At 48.5% G+C, this 16,919-nt stretch overlaps 1 protein-coding gene across 3 annotated transcripts in view; it reads left to right on the top strand.

Annotated features, from left to right (window-relative positions):
• The first annotated feature begins 284 nt into the window (after positions 1-284).
• LOC147895591 (mediator of RNA polymerase II transcription subunit 9-like) overlaps positions 285-16,919 on the top strand; it is a 64,153-nt gene continuing 47,518 nt past the window's right edge. For all 3 annotated transcript variants that reach the window (XM_087384163.1, XM_087384164.1, XM_087384162.1), the window contains exon 1: positions 285-473. In XM_087384163.1, coding sequence (XP_087240289.1) covers positions 378-473 — 96 coding nt within the window. In that variant the 5' untranslated portion in view covers positions 285-377. The remainder of the gene's footprint in view (positions 474-16,919) is intronic.

Here is a 16,919-nt window from a genome sequence, read left to right as displayed (position 1 = left end):
CCCCACTCTTCCTCGTCCTTCCTTCTTCCCACTCCTCTACTCCGTGCTTCCTCCTTCCCCCTCCTCCCCTTCCTCCTCCTTGTATTGGGTGGGCTTTCATAGCCCCCCTGCCTGTACTCGACCACCCCCTTCCTCTTAGAAGCCGCATCGCAAAAGTTTCGCGATCCATCGACACATCAATTAATGGCCTGCGAAAGAGAAGGTTAATTACTAATTAATAACCCCCCTATTCAACCTCTCCCCTCCCAAGTGAGACTAATTATTTCCCCTCCCCCTTCCCGCCCGCCTCCCACTAATTAATTAATAGTGTGAGCTCATCGTTCGTTGAACGAATTTTGAGTTCAAACTGAAGTTAGCCTTCAAAGTCCGGACTCAGAATGGCCCAGCAGCAGCAACAGCAGCACCAACAGCATCACCATCAGCAGCAGCAGCAACACTACCAGCCGACGGCTTCCTATTTTCACCTTCTTCCCGTGAGTTTATCATCACAGTCAAATTAATAATTGCTGTTCTTGCAGAAAATTGTCCCTGGGATTATACTAATAAATCAAAATTTTCTTTGAGGAATACCTTACAATGGAAGCCATTACAGTTGAGACATCCAGGAGAAGAATTCTTAACTAGCAAATCTGGGTTTCTCTTCAAGACACATATTTCGATGTCATTTGGGCATTAAAAGGTGCATTTACGGCAGTTTATTTCACACGTGGAAAGAGCAACTTGAGGGTCGAACTGTACGTGAGTCGCAAAGAAGTTAAAAATAAAGATTTTACAATGTGCAATCGTTAATCAATACAAACGTAAGAAGGTCGGAAAGCAAGACCTTGAAGCTAGGAATGCACTTGCGGTGTTATAGAAAAATTGCGTGCATACGATTACTGCGCAAAGTGAAGAGTACAGCCAGCTTACCTGTGTGATCTGCTACACTTTCTACAAACTAGGAGAAGCAGGTTAAGTAGCGCTTGTCGCATGGAGACCCGGCCGCCCAACACACGTGGACCAGCTTGAGATAAGCTGCCTAGACAGTTCGCCTTTTGCAAACAATATTCGAGTTGTAAACGTCATCTTAGACGTGACTCCTAATGGATGCATGAGCGATTCTTAGGGTCTTGTCTTGAATCTCCTATACAATCAAACACAAGGCTCTAGAGGCAAAGGATCCAATCTTTGATACCACTTCTCACGAAAAGGTAAAAGAGTCTAACGTTAACACTTACAATGCTGCATTGGCCCTCCAATGGAGGAGAGCGCCCATGTGTGGGTGACACATATAAGTCATTCAAGTTAAGTGCAAGTCATTCAAAATGAGAGGGAGAATATAGAGAATGCAAAAGAAGGAAGAATGATTCGAGACTCGAAAGGGTAACACTCTTCCCTTGGGATCCAAGGTCCATACATCCCATTTATACTACCCTTAGTCGACACATTTAAATTTTAAATCTACCTTTCACGTGCACCCATCATCCTACCCATTCCTACTCTCTAGGACATAGCGTGTGTGAGTGCTCATCTTTCATACAATTCACGATAACAGCACCACTTTTTCTTTTTGTTGTTCTACAGTTAGTCTTGTGCCTCGCTTGAAGAATCATCTTTTGACTTGGGCTTTTGCCCTAACTGGGCAAACCTTCAGTCTCATCCAGCCCAAAACTGTCACGATCTCCATGCCTACCTGCTCTCGTATTTTTCACCTGTTCCACGTCTTGTACCAGCCTGCAATGAACTATCCCGATTTGTCTGGCACCTGCAAGCTGCAAAGTAGTCCATACAGCAGGTGTCATGTGTTCTGGCCTGTTCCTGCTTGAACTTGGGCTGTTCCAGCCCTCCCATGGTGTCAGATCTGCTCCAGACTGCACCGTACAGTTCCTACCAGCCACGTGGCTGTTCCTGTTGGAATGGTCACCTCCCCATCTATAAGCCCCCATATGAGGAGAGCATGGGGAGGGAGACTTAGGGCAGTACCCCACAGAAAAAGAGAGAAAGGGGCTGCCACATGGACAGCATCATGGCTGTCATGTGGGCAGCACATCTAGAGAAGACCTGGGACAGGTGGTGCAACTGTACAGATCAGTACGGAGGGTGTGCAGACCCGGCGCGCAACTGTACGGAGCAGTATGGGGCTGGATGAGGCCTATTGGAGCAGCAAAAGAAGCTGCCATGAGGCAGGGACCTGCCTTTATATAGGATGTGCCCTTGCCTTGATTGGAGGGCCAAGGCCCTAGGAGAGTGGGCCCAAAAGGCCCCGGGTTGTGAGCCCTAATAGGGCTGGACCAGCCACAGACTGGTCGGCTGGTCTGGTCGGCGAGTTTGCTGCAGGCTGGTCGGTTTTTGCCAGCTCCCTTGGGGCCTGTAAAAGGAGGGTCTCCAGCCCTCATATCTCATTCTCTGGAGCAGCAGATTTACAGCAGACAGGGCTTCCTTGGGCTGCAGACTGAGCTAGTAAGTGCTGCCTACCTAGGCTGATCTACAGGCAGTAAGGTAGAGAGAACCATTCTGGACAGAAAGCCTATAGACGCTCGAGGTGGAGCACGCGGGCTTGAGTCTAGAGATAGCCAGCAGATAGGAGAAGTACCTTGTGGTAAGATCAGAGGACCACACCATTGGTGGGACTCTGGATCTATCTCTTTTGTATTGTGTCCATAGCTTTGGACGGAAATATATTATTTAGGTGGTTTCTCTATCTGGCCGGTTCATTGTCTATTGATGAGTCTGCACATCTTATGCACATAAGCTAAGAAGTTTGTGATTCCACACCCCACACCACACTGTGTGAGCTCTTGGGCATTACTATCAGTCTTCCGCTGTGCGTACCCTCTGTTGGGTCATTTCTAACATGGTATTAGAGCCCAAGTAGGAGGCTCACAGGTGTGGGAGCCTGAAGGCCACTTCATCTTCAAAAGAAGGTTGGACCCTTCACCATAGTTGTGTATGGTCCAGCCTATTGGCATCTAAAATAGAAATACACTAAAGTAGGGGGCCAGTTCCACCTAATGCTCTTAGAGCCTCACTCACGTGTATACAAGCGCTTGTGTACATCTCTCTTTCAGTTCATACAGTGAAATACCTTGAGCGAACACGTGAGAGAAGATAGCTCTTGTGTCAATTACAACAATTCAAAGGGCTCCTAGAAGTTGGCTTCAGAGCAAAACATAAGCTAGCTTGAAGCCCAAATTTGGCTTGGCTCTTTAAACAAGATGCCTACATGAGAGCATATTTTGCCAACAAGATTTAGTGAAGATGCTTTAACATCTATGCTTAACTATAAAAATCTGCTATTCAAGCCCGACTCTTGGATGGAAGGATCGGAGATAGGACTAGCAAGGGAAGGGGGACTACCTGAAATCCAACCAGGAGCAATTCTATTCAAGCATTGTCAACTCCCCCTATATAAATCCCCTGCAGGAGGAGGACAAGGGGGAGCGACACCTGCAGTAAATTCTAGTTAACAACAGCTGTCACATGTGCATGGTTTGAAGGTGCCATGTGGGCAGGTGAATGAAGAACTCCCACGTGGGCAGTATCCTGGCTGTCACGACTCTTCTAGGCAGAAAATGTGTCTGCAATATGAGCAGTATGTGGGCATGGCAAACAGCTAGAGAGATCCTGCAGAAAGGCAGGGCCATAAAGCATTTTATAGGCCCTGGAAGGGACCAAGATCTGGCGGACCACCAGGGGTTGGCAAGAAGCTGCCTGGGAGTAGGTTACTTGGAGGCCAGGTCAGCTTGTTGAATGGTCAGCTAGGGGGCCCACAGGTCTGATCGGCAGCCTGTGGGTCAGCCCACATATTGGGATCATCCCCACCTATTTGGGGCTGGGTCAGCCAATATGAGGGGTGGGGCAGGGGAGAAATAGACTAGCCCTCCCTCCTATGCAAAGGAGGCCTAGGCCTCATAGTTGGTAACCAGTTGGAGCTTGCTGCTAATGCAATCTGCCCACACGGCAGGTTCTAGTTGTTGCAGATCTGTTTCGTGATGACATGCTGCCTCTGGACTTGTATGCCATTCTGCTGATAACATGGCAGTTTGTGGTTGCTGTCCACTACCAAGACCACCTAGGCTGTTCCTTCCACCTGGCCTCCCATTGGTGTTATGCAGTGACCCTGTGGGACACCATGGTCTATCCCAGGCCCTAGAGCTGCTGCAACAACCTCTGCACCTGCAAAAAACAACCATCCACTGTCAAGAAAACCAAGAACATCAAGATTCTCACCTGTCGGTACCTCCCGAATCCACAAGGACCTGCAAACGACCTTGGAGCTGTGAAGAATTTGCCAAAATGTAAAGAAATACCAGGGTACATCAAGAAACTGCCACAACATGTGAGAATTGAGAGGTATCTCAAGGTATATTGGATATGCTCTGGAAAAAAGAGGTTCTTTTCAATTCTTTGTGCACAATGCCTATACGGGGATGTGTAGAGGATACATGGGGGAAAACAAGCTTTGGAAAGTACTTTTGACAGCATATTTAGCCGGGATGCCACCTAAGGCCAGTTCGGATGTCATCACCCATTTCACTAAAATCTGCTTGGTCTTGATTGAGAAAATAGAGAATCTGGAAGCTACAAATGTGACCTTACTAGCTGAAAAATCACAGGTAGGCAAGGTATTATCTGACGTGAAAAAACAGGGAGGAAAGATGCAAGAGGAATGGAGGAAAGAGAAGGCCAAAAGAGAGAAATGGGAAAAGATAAAAACAGCATGGGAAGCAGAAAGGAGTTGCCTCATGGATAATGTCTGTTGAAATACGACGACTCAAGGACACCAGGGGAACACCAAAGGGGGGATGCAAGACCATTGATGAGCTGAAATGTGAGAATGAGAAGCTCAAGAAAGAAATAGCAGATTTGCAAGCAAACATTTAAGGAAAACATGCCGAGTTAATGCAGCAACTCACAAAAGGGAAAGCAGATATTCTTGTATGGAATGAAGTGGTTAAAAAGGGCACAGTAGCACCCAAAATGGAGCTCATATCATAAACTTTGCAGGAAGAAAAGAGGTGGAGCAGCAAGGCATTGAATGTGCTGGTTAGAGGCCTAACAGTTGGTGACACCCCCCTGGTAGATGCTGAAGCCCTATTTGTCAAGATGGGGTCAACCTTACTTGTGAAGCGGCGTGGAGAGGGGGTAAAGCAAATACACCAATGAGGCCCATGGTTATGAAACTACGGACAACCATAGATAGATCCACCCTCATGAGCATGAGGGCAACATTGAAGGGTACCAAGATTTTCTTGGATGATGATCTCACACTCCTACAGCAAGAGCGTAGGAGGAGGGAGGTGTGGGTTATGGCAGCAGAGATTGGAAGGGAAATGGTCAGCATACAAAGAAGGCAAAGTGATCATACGAGAGAGTAGATAGGGATGAAAGAGAAGAAGGGAAAATAGGCAGCTCATGAGGCTAGCTGTTTGAGTCACGGTACGAGAAGTCAAAACAGGCTAAAAATGGCAGTGTGGAATTGTAATGGTTGTTGGAGAAATCATAGCCAAAGAGTGTGTTGGTGTGTTGTACTAGGAGATCTAGTAGTGGTTCATGTGTGAGTGCCACGTGTCACGTTGGGAGTTATTGCATATGCACTTGGTACATGTGTGTGTGTGTGTGTGTAGCCTATAAAGGCTTGTATTTCACTCGTCTCATTGATGATGATGAATGAATGAAAGCCTTTCATGATGCCTTCATTTGAGTACCATTTCCTCTCACCCTAGCCTCTCTCTCTCTCTCTCTCTCTCTCACCATGTTTCCTTCATGGTATCAGAGCAGGTCAGTCCTTGCCCTAATCTGCCCTGCCTGGTCATCATCCTTCAAGCCCTAACCCTAACTTTGTTCAGCTCTCTCCTATGCAGCTGCCTCATTTTGCCTCTCCTCTTGCAGCCATTTGCTTCTGTTTTTGCCTCCTTCTCTCAGCCATTCACATCAGCTAGGGCCATCCACAGCTTGCCTTCATTGCTGCCTCTATTCGGGAGTTCTTGGAGCCGTAGGCACCCTTGACAGAATATTACCTTGCTGGTTGGCACAGTCTTCAAGGCCTGCATGCACTTGTGGAGCTCTCCATCGTCGAACTCAGCCTTTATGAGCTGCTGCTGCATAGCCTCCTTCAACAGAGCCATTTCCGAGCTGTTTTGAGGCTTCCAGCACACATATACCAGCCGGCTTTCAGCTTGGTAACCTGTTACAGCAATTCGGACTGTCCTGCTGAGCACTTCGAGCAGTTATAACGACCACAAGCGCTCCTTTTCTGGTTCAGTTCTGCATTTCAGAGCATTTTCTTGCTGCGTTTTGATTAGGGTTTGCATTTGGAGCACCACAAGCCACCTATCTCTGCCCTCTTGACCAGCCGCCATACTTGCTGGTTCTTCATCTAGTGCTGCGAGTTTGTTACCTCAGTTTGCACACATGGAGCCTCGTCCTCATGGTGAAGATCAATCAGCACAACTCACAGCTTGGGACAAGAAGAATGACAAGGCATTGGCACTTATTGGTTTGCGGTTGGATGATAATCTACTTTATCATCTTGACCTCAATAGTCTAGCCAAGACGACATGGGACAAGCTCTAGAATCTCTTTGCCACATCTATTGGACCTAAGGAGCAATGTCACGAACCGGTTGGAGGATGCACATGTGTGGAATAATGATGCATAAATTGAGGCAGATTGGCCCTCCAAATGGGGTGGAAGGAGTGCCCACGTGAGTGTACTTTTGCTATTGACAACAACTAGAATGCTCCTGCAATCCACATACCACATATGAATGCATAATGGCTTATGCACACATTCCATGCATACGAGAGGTCACAACCTCTCATGCCTCTTGGGATCCATCCCTTGGGCATACCCCATTATTCTACCCTTAGCCTATGACACCTTATGTCTACCATTTATTAATGCACCCATGCATTCCTACCCATTCCTATCCTAGGACCTACATGTGTGAGTGCTCCATTTATATTAACCAATTAATGTATCCAATACATTATCAATATGGCATTTAGCCATTTAAACCTACCTAGCCTACCTTCTAATTATTACATTTGATCATTCTAGCCTAATACATTCTAGGCTACAAAATCGTGTCGTGACAAGCAAGCTTTATCTACTATAATGGATGATCTATCCCTCTCTAAGCTCTAAGGTGGTAGATGATGTCTAGTGCTACTAGTTTTTTTGTGTTGAGTCAATAAAGGGTTCTCAACCTTAAGTAGTTCCTCTAAAATGAATGTATTTGGAGTTAATAAGGATTCGTTGCCCTGGGTTGTCCCCCAAAAATGATTGTATGGTTTTTTACTTTGCTATGATGGTATTGACGACCCAGTTTAGAGTAAGGGGGGTGACGAGTGATGGTCTACCCTTGCCGGTCGCAAGCTGACTGAGAAATCACTCTCACACGGGAGGTGTTGGATAGTTGGACTTGCTCTTTGTAGTATTGCAGTGGAGGGGGGATTGGTCCACTCCTTACGTGTTGGGTCTCACACTCTTTGCTCTGAAGGGGGGTGTTGGTGTCACCTTGGGAGTTATCCCATATGCTTTTGGTACATGTGTGTGTGCGTCTAGCCTATAAAGGCTTGTACTTCACTTATCTCATTGATGATGATGAATGAATGAAAGCCTTTTATGTTGTCTTCATTTGAGTACCATTTCCTCTCACCCTAGCCTATCTCTCTCTCTCTCTCTCTCACTCTCACCATGTTTCCTTCAATGGCGCTCTTTGGTCAGACCCAAGGGGTTTATCAGAGACCTACATCGACAAAGACATCATTTTCTACATTGAGACACATGAGAGTCCAGAGAGGGGGCTCCCATGGTGACATGATACACTTGGGAGTCAGCATATAGGAGAGAGATGAGGAGAGACAGTGGGATACGGGGCTCGGGAGTAGTAGCAAATCACATTTAAGACCATTTACATGGGTGATATGCACGACATACGTGGATACGGAGTCCAGCTATTGGATGCATTGCCGAACTTCATTGCCGTGTGCTATTTCACTTCAAATACATAATCCTACACGCATGAGGTCACTACAGATGGACACAGCCCATATGAGATGATTTATGATGACATCATGGAGTTCTCTAGGCAGGGAGACATCCTCCTCCTTGGAGACTTCAATGCGCGCACAGGAGATAAATAGATGGGCCTACTAGATTTTACATCTGATTCCCATAGTGAGGCACTCAGCAGATGCACCGCATGTGATAGGGTATGGGTGACATATACTTGAGTTGGGTGTTGTCCATGATTTGATTATATATAAACGGCCTTCAGAGATGGCCTTTATCTGGCGGATTCACCTATTTTCCACATGTGGGGAGACAAGCATAGTGGACTATTTGACGAGTCCCCTAGCCTTTGCATAACAAATACACGACTTCATTGTGCTTCCTCCCCCACTTGGAGCTGACCACTCATATCAAGCTTTTAGCGTCTTAGCTATTACGCTAGCCATAGGGAGAGCCCTGCCCACACCAACCCGTGTCCAGATCCATCTTGATCGTGCTCTTGATCGAGTCTATGTGAGTCATGTGGCTTATGAGCTTCCAACTTCACTTCCTTGGAGATGATGCAGAACTTTCCTATGCCTCGGACACCCTTGTTTCAGTGGTATAGAGTGCTGCTACTAGCTCTGTCCCCATGACTCGCTCTGCACAGGTCCTGGTTGGAAAGATGCCTGAAAACTCTTGGCTCGATGAGACAAGTGTAGAGAGATGAGATTTCACCTTACACGTGAGCAAGCCTTGGGCCACTTGATGACACACGAGGTGCAGTGGATCTCATGGTGACTGACATGTCGTAAGAGACGGGCTTTCCTTGCACACAAGACAGACATGATCTTTTCGAGGGTGAGATCCCACTACCAGATTGGGTTCTATCTAAGGGGGAGCCACCTATTTCCATCATAGATCCAAATGTTTGGCAAGCCCAGTCCCCATCAAATAGTACATGTAAAGTTTTCCATGATACCCTCATGGTCGAGGATTTGACACCACTACAGATTGAGGAGCGATGAGTTCTTCTGCAGCAGCGGGATGTTGCCCACAAGGAGGGGAAATGGGATGTGGTCTGAGATGGTAGGTTGCTGACTGGCACCCGTCGGGCTCCCACCCGTACCGCCTAGGGGGATGGGGCCTATGAGAGTCAGGTTTCCGAGACCCCAGCCTGCACCATTTGGAACTGTAATGGTACCTTTTGGTCAGACCCAGGGAACTTCTCGGAGTCTTATATAGGACGAGACATAGTCTTTTACACGGAGACACACCAAAGCCCAGAGCGTCCACTACCGATAGTGGCTACACATGGGAGTTAGCCTTCATGGATGAGACGAGGGATATAGGAGGAGTCCGAGGATCAGGCGGGGTCGCAGTATTGTACAGGTCTTCCCTCATTGGAGCCATCTCCATTGAGAGGAAGGACGCACACACCCGATTCATGTGGATCTGGATCCGACGCACAGACACCTGTCACCTTTTCATAGACCTTTTCATAGCAACTTCTCGGAGTCTTATATAGGACGAGACATAGTCTTTTACACGGAGACACACCAAAGCCTAGAGCGTCCACTACCGATAGTCAGTGGCTACACATGGGAGTTAGCCTTCATGGATGAGACGAGGGATATAGGAGGAGTTCGAGGATCAGGTGGGGTCGCAGTATTGTACAGGTCTTCCCTCGTTGGAGCCATCTCCATTGAGAGGAAGGACGCACACACCCGATTCATGTGGATCTGGATCTGACGCACAGACACCCGTCACCTTTTCATAGACCTTTTCATAGCAATATGCTACTTCCCGCCAGACACATCCCACTTCGCCAGAGTGGCACGAGAGGAGGGTGAGACATCGCCATATGCACCCTTACATCAGGATATCCGAGACCTTTCAGCCCGTAGCGAAGTTCTCCTTGTTGGGGACTTCAACGCCAGGAGGAGCACGTGCCAGGCACCACTCCTAGACTTTCGAGATGACTCTATCATGCTACCAGACATGGACCTAGACGGAGCAGGTATGACCAGGACCTCATCAGACCGTCACGGGCTTGTTTCACCATATGGACACACGCTCCTTGATCTGGGCAGGATGCATGATCTCATCATCTACAATGGGCTTGACCTATGGCCCTCCTCAGGTGGTTTTACTTGCTTCCCACACGGGGGGGGGCACTAGTGTAGTAGATTACATCATGGGATCCCCTACCTTCACTTCATGTATCACCGACTTCACCGTAGCACCACTCCCTCCAGGAGCTGATCACACATACCTATTCTTCACTATCGCCACCCCTAGCTTAGCCACACCAGACACACCACATAGGAAGCACGACACCTACCACGACATACACTTTGATCACAGTCTCTCACCGGCCTACTTTGGACGCCTAAACAGACTCCTTACCTACATCGATCACATACCACTCATAGAGGACCGTGCTACCTTGATTAGTCGCACACTCCACGAGGCTGCCCTCCAAATCTTTCCCCACACCACACAGTCCACTAGACCTCCACCTCTTGGTTCTGTACCCTGCAACAACTGGTACGATGCGGAGTGCAAGGCTTATCGCCCACAGCTCCGGACTTGAAACCAGATGTCACCTCCCGAACACACCAAACACGGTATGCAGGTATCGACGTCTCGTACATTGGAAGAAGCAGGCATTTCTTCATCGAAATGAGGAGCTGTTGCACATCTTGTACATCAACAACTCTAAGGATTTTTGGCGGTGATTTCTTGAGCGTAGGTCTCTACCACCTCTCACCGACACGAGAGTCTGGCACATGCATGCACACCATCTTTATGATGTCCCACACCAGTCCACTCCAGATCTCATACACACACCTCGCCCCACCACTTGCAGGTTGTTCACCAAAGGGGGAGTCAAGGACGCGACATTGAAACTGCACAATGGCCGAGCTAAGGATCACGAGGGGCTATGCACTGAGTTTATCGCATATGGGATCGACGTGTTAGCCTCGATCCTAGCAAAGCTATTCTGACGTCGTTTGCCTTGGCTTCCCCCGCACTTGGACACCCAACACCATCACCCCCATCCACAAGGGAGGGGATCCCATGGACCCGAGTAACTACAGGACTATCATCATTGGACATGTGATATCCGAGATCTATACAGCTGTATTGGATGTGTCGGTCAACCTGTTCGCAGAGATGAGAGGGCTCAGAGCAGAGGGTCAGGTTGGTTTCAGGCGAGACCATGGGACTATGGATCACATACTCACACTCAAGAGTGTCATTGAGGAGGCCATATCACGGAAGGAGAGGGTATATTGCTGCTTTGTGGATTTCCGCAAAGCCTTTGACACAGTACCTCGAGCTCGTCTCATCACATGCCTACAGAGATCAGGTGCCCAGTGTACTACGAGATCTGAGGTCGCTACCACTGCCTCTTCAGAGACGGCTCTGAGCTCCTTTTCAAATTCCTCGCCTACCCAGATCAGAGATGCCTCGCGGCCTTCATTCATGAGGGGGTCCAACACATAGAGTACTTACTCAGTCGACGGGGCTTGGCCACATCATCAGACATCTCTCAGAGCAGGATCACAGAGTTCTTCCCATCGAGTGACATTGATCGTCCAATCCCTAGCCGCAGACGTGACAGAGACCCCGACCCGACGACCGTAGCACGACACACGAGACATCGAGGGGACACAGATCACTCTGAGGGACCTCCCGTCATTGTTTAGACTCGGGATACGTCCCACGGGAGTCACGGTGGCTCTGGTCTTGCGTCGAGCCTCGTCCAAGAGACCAAGACCCCTTAACGGCGGGCGCCAACGTCCCATCACTAGCTATGCACCAGCCAGGGCAACATGACATACGGAGGATTCCGCTCAGCTCCAGTCCTTTTCTTTTCATTGTTACATCCAGATGTATTTGATTATGTATGATCAGACTTAGGATTCAACATGGGTGATGATGCTCGTTTCAGTAGCTCTACCCTTACTGTGATTTGTATCTGGTTTTCTTTCAGTCTCATAGACCCATCAGTCTTCCGAAGACTCTAATAAAATTTCTTTCTTTCGTTCTTTCTCCAGGTTGATGCCATTTTTCAGACGATGACATTCCTCCACAAAGTTTGGGCCCTTCCCCAGTGGAGATTGTGGAGACTGGCATTAAAATCATCCAGACGGCTAGTAGATGGCGGGGTCGGTATTACAGCATGGTATGCAGGTGTATCCACATGGTTTGCCAGTCATGGTATTTAGATGGACCAGCTTTCCGTACAGCGTGGATGCACCACCCGAGTGGATCCCACGAGATGAGATTAACCGTATCATACGGTTAGATATCCTCCAGCTCCATGCGTCTCAGACTTGTGGGGGGGAGACCGGGAGCTCCCTACCAAGAGTCAGTTCAATCACAACCACTTCTTGAGAGTATCGGATGATGGACTCATCATTAGACCCCATTGCCTTGAGGACAGTGTTAGAAAGTCACTGTCCCCACCTGTGAGCCCTCGATTAGAGGGGCCAAGGGAGCAGAAGAAAATAGGGGGATGGAGGGTGTTATACTTGGCTACTTTCTGGAGCAGATCTGAGGCGATGAGCAGCAGGACCTGCGTGGAGTTTTGTGCCAGCATCAGGGATTCATGTGTGGGCATATGCAGCACCAACAGCACTTGCCAGCAGCAGCCTATAGGCCCAGCAAATGGGGCCTTATATAGGCCAAACCCCAAGCCTGGGTCGGCCCTAGAACCTGGCCTGGGTCGGCCAGCCTGTGAGCCCCCATAGGGGTTGGTGCAGCAAGAAAACCGACTAGCCAAAATCGGCCAGTTTCTGGGCCACTTTCCCTGCTATATAACCCCCCCCCCCCCCCCCCACCCCACCTCATTCTCCATCAAGCGTACACCTAATGCCTTGCATTCAGGCAGCGTGCTAGGAGAGGAGAGAGTGCTCAGTTTGTGTCAGCAACCTTTGCTGTCTTTTGTGCTCAGTTCTGAGCTTTGTCATCCCACATTCTGTGGACGAATGCATACCTGAGTTTTGTCTCTATCTCTCTCTGTCTCTCTCGAGAAAGGTTTTGTGTATGAGTGCGATCATCTATTGAGTTCACTGAGTGTTGGTAAAAGTAGCGATCGGAGTGAGAGGTGAGAGATTTATCCTCCTATTTCCAACATGGTATTAAAGCAAGGTTTCCAGCTCTAGAAGGGAGTTCCTCAGCAAGAAGGCGACTCCAATCGACACTCAGGTTTGCTGCGTGGCCAAGTTCTCTACTGCAAGTTCATTTTCTGTTTGCTGTTTGCTATTACAGCAAAGATGGAAGGGAAGGAACCATCTATAGCCTCTTCAGCCCATACTCGTCCTTCCTCCTCCTCTTCTCATCTTCCTTCTTCATTCATCTTTAACTTTGGAGAGTCTGGGAAGCTGGGTGGGACGGACTATCCCATATGGAAGGTGAAGATCTGGAGCCATCTCGTTGCTCGGAAGTTGTGGAAGCTTGTGACGGGTGTTGAAGAGAGGCTCGAGGATGTTCTAGACAAGAAAGAATGAATTTTGATTCTAGTAGATGCAGACTATCTCGCAGCATGGGAAGAAAGAGATGCCCAAAGCCTTAGCCATGCTGATAGGGACGACGGCAGATGCAGTAATTCCCCACATTCAGATGGTGGAGATGTTTGTAGAGGCGCGGGCCATCCTGAAGGATCTGTACGAAATAGATAACACGTCTCGGATCCTCACTCTCCAACATCAGTTATACAATCTGGATATGAGTGAGGGAGACAATGTTCATGACCATCTGACGAACGTCAAGGTGGTGAGGGATCAGCTCGCAGCAGTTGGTCAAAAGGTAGACTCAAGTCATCGAGCTTTGCTAACACTTCACAAGCTACCTCATAGTTTCAAGAGTTTCGTGACGACATAGGACAGAGGACCAAGCCTCTCACCTTCGAAGAGCTTGGCCCTTTACTATTGTAGGAAGAGGCTTGGGAAAAACTATTCAATCAATCGGACGAGAAAGCACTTGTGGCAAGGGACAAGCCAGGCAAGGGCAAGTTCAAAGATTCCAAGAACAACAAGACCGAGGATGTAGAGAAAAAGAGGCAGATGAAATGCTTCTACTATGAAAATCTTGGTCATACAGCTAAGGAATGCCGCAAGAAGAAGGCAGACCTCAAGCAAAAGAAGAAGTCCAAAGCCAAGGAGGAGCCAAAGACTGAATCGGCAAACGTCACTACCGACGCTCTCTTTATTATTACTGAGTATTGTTTAGCCTGCGCAGTCAACGAAGGAAAGGAAGGCTGGTACGTGGACACTAGAGCCTCAAAGCACATGTTCAACAAGGAGTGGTTCAAGACCATGGAAGGTACGCATCCTGACTCCAAGGTCACTGTGGGGGATAACCGGACATGCCCTATGAAGGGTGTTGGTAGTATCCCATTCATCATGACTGCAGGAAACGAGGAGCTGATTTTCGGTATACTCTATGTACCGACTTTGTGCAGGAATCTTTTGTCTGATAGCCAGATGGATAACACATCATGTTGGTCCTATTCGACGACGACAAAGTCATTGTCACATTCAAGGCAAATGAGAAGGCGATGGCTCATGGCTTCGAGGAGCATGAGCTATATCGGCTCAACGCTTTGTTGGTGCACGGGGACCATGGCATATCCAAATTATGGCATGAGCGGTCAGTCACATTAATTATGGCACTTTGGGCGAGATGCAAAAGTCCAAGATGGTGGATGGGCTTCCACCAATTGCAGCCAATGATAGTGCTTGCAAGGCTTACTTGGAGGGCAAGCAACACAAGGACAAGTTCCCACAGGAGGCCTTATCACGGGCCAAGAAGCCTCTCGAGTTGGTCATGCCGACATTTGCGGCGCGATGTCAACAATTTCATTCGTAGGTTCGCGATATTCTTTTTTATTTGTGGATGATTTTAGTCGAATGACCTGGGTATACTGCATGGCCAAGAAATCTCAAGCTTATGAGAAATTCAAAGAATGGAAAGCCTAGGTAGAAAAGGAGAGCAGGGAGGTAGTCAAAGTCTTCCACATAGACAGAGAGGAGTTCACTTCTACCAAGTTCAATGGATTTCGCAAAAAGCACGGGATCAAGCGACAACTCACTACAGCTCGCACATCTCAGCACAATGGAGTTGCTGAGAGAAAGTCAGGTTGAATCATGTTGCAAGGGAGAAATATTTCGAAAGCTTACTGGGATGAAGGCGTGAACACTGCTATTCACATCCTCAATAGCACCAAGACCAAGGCTGTTGATGATAAGATTCCATATGAAGCTTACTATGGTAAGAAACCAACCATATCTCATTTATGGATTTTCATTTTTGATGCATTTGTTTATGTGCATAAACTTGAGCAGACGAAGCTTGGTTCCCATAGCAGATGTATCTTTGTGGGATACAATGAGGAATCCAAGGCCTTGCCTTTACGACCCGGTGAAGAAATAGATCCTTATTAGTAGGGATGTGATCTTTGAGGAATCAAAGCCCAGGCTACAGAAGAGGTTCAGGAACTTCCGACATTAACCCTACCCAAGGTCACCATCAAAGAGGTGGAGACGAGTGAAGAACTTGAGGAGGAGGAGCAGGACGTTCCAGTACCGGCTCCAAAGGCATATCCAACTAAGGCACCTCTGTCAGAGAAGAAGCTACCTCAGTGGTATTTGAAGACTTTAGCAGGCTCACGGGTCACGGACATTCCCGAGAGCAGTTCCGGAGCGCGGCGGTCTCAACGCAACGTGAAGACTCCCTCCGCAAACTATGCTATGGTGGCTCAGCTTGAGGAGCCTAGATCCTTCGAGGAAGCGAGAGATATCCCAAAATGGCAGGATGCTATGCAAGCAGAGATAGACGCCATTCTGAAAACGACACTTGGGATTTGGTAGACCAGCTGACCAAGCGGAAGGTAATTGATACTAAATGGGTGTACAAGATTAAGTTCAAGTCTGATGGGAGCTTGGACAAGTACAAAGCTATATTGGTGGTGAAAGGCTGTGCACAGTTAGAAGGACTTGACTTCGATGACACCTTCGGCCCCACAACTAGGATGGTGACGATACGTACAGTTATTGCCTTGGCTGCTCATCATAGTTGGCCTATATTTCAAATGGACTTCAAGTCGGCATTTTTGAATGGAACCCTGGAGGAGGTATATGTGGCACAGCCATTGGGATTTCAAATTCCAAGATCCACATGAAAAGTATGCAAGTTGAAGAAGGCCTTATACGGGCTGAAACAGGCCCCCAGAGCATGGTACCGGCAAATAGATGTTTTCTTTTAGAGAATCGGGCTTTAACGGAGTCCATCAGAGGCAAATCTTTATCTTGTCTCAAAGGGGGATTTGCGGCTGGTATTAATTTTGTATGTGGATGACCTCATCATTACAGGAGATCATGCGAAGAAGATTGCTCAGGTCAACAGACTTCTCATGGAGGAGTTCGAGATGACGGACTTGGTAATACTTCATTACTTTCTTGGGATTGAAGTGAAGCAGGAAAAGAGCTGCACCTTTATCTCACTACCCCCTCCACTACCCCCTCGCTACACCTCCGCTACCCCCTCGCTACCCCCTCGCTGCTACCCCCTCGGTACACCTCCGCTACCCCCTCGCTACACCTCCGCTACCCCCTTGCCGCTACCCCCTCTGCTACCCCTCTGCTACCCCCTCACTACCCCTCCGCTACCCCCTCGCTACCCCCTCGTTGCTACCCCCTCCGCTACCCCTCCGCTACCCCCTCGCTACCCCTCGCTGAATCCCCTCTGCTACCCCCTCGTTGAATCCCTACCCCCTCGCTACCCCCCCCTTGCTACCCCCCCCCCCCCCCCTACCCCCTCGCTACCCCTCCGCTACCCCCTCGCTACCCCCCGCTACCCCCTCGCTACCCCCCCGCTACCCCTCGCTCAACTTTTTTTTTTTTTTTTTGGGGGTAAAAACCCCCGCTTGT

This window comes from Dipteris shenzhenensis, chromosome 13 (assembly GCF_047967505.1).
Source record: "Dipteris shenzhenensis isolate YYH24624 ecotype China chromosome 13, Dip_SZ_1.0, whole genome shotgun sequence".
Lineage (NCBI taxonomy): Eukaryota > Viridiplantae > Streptophyta > Polypodiopsida > Gleicheniales > Dipteridaceae > Dipteris > Dipteris shenzhenensis.
The sequence above is the reverse complement of the archived record's forward strand: the minus strand, read 5'-3'. Positions and strand labels throughout refer to the sequence as shown.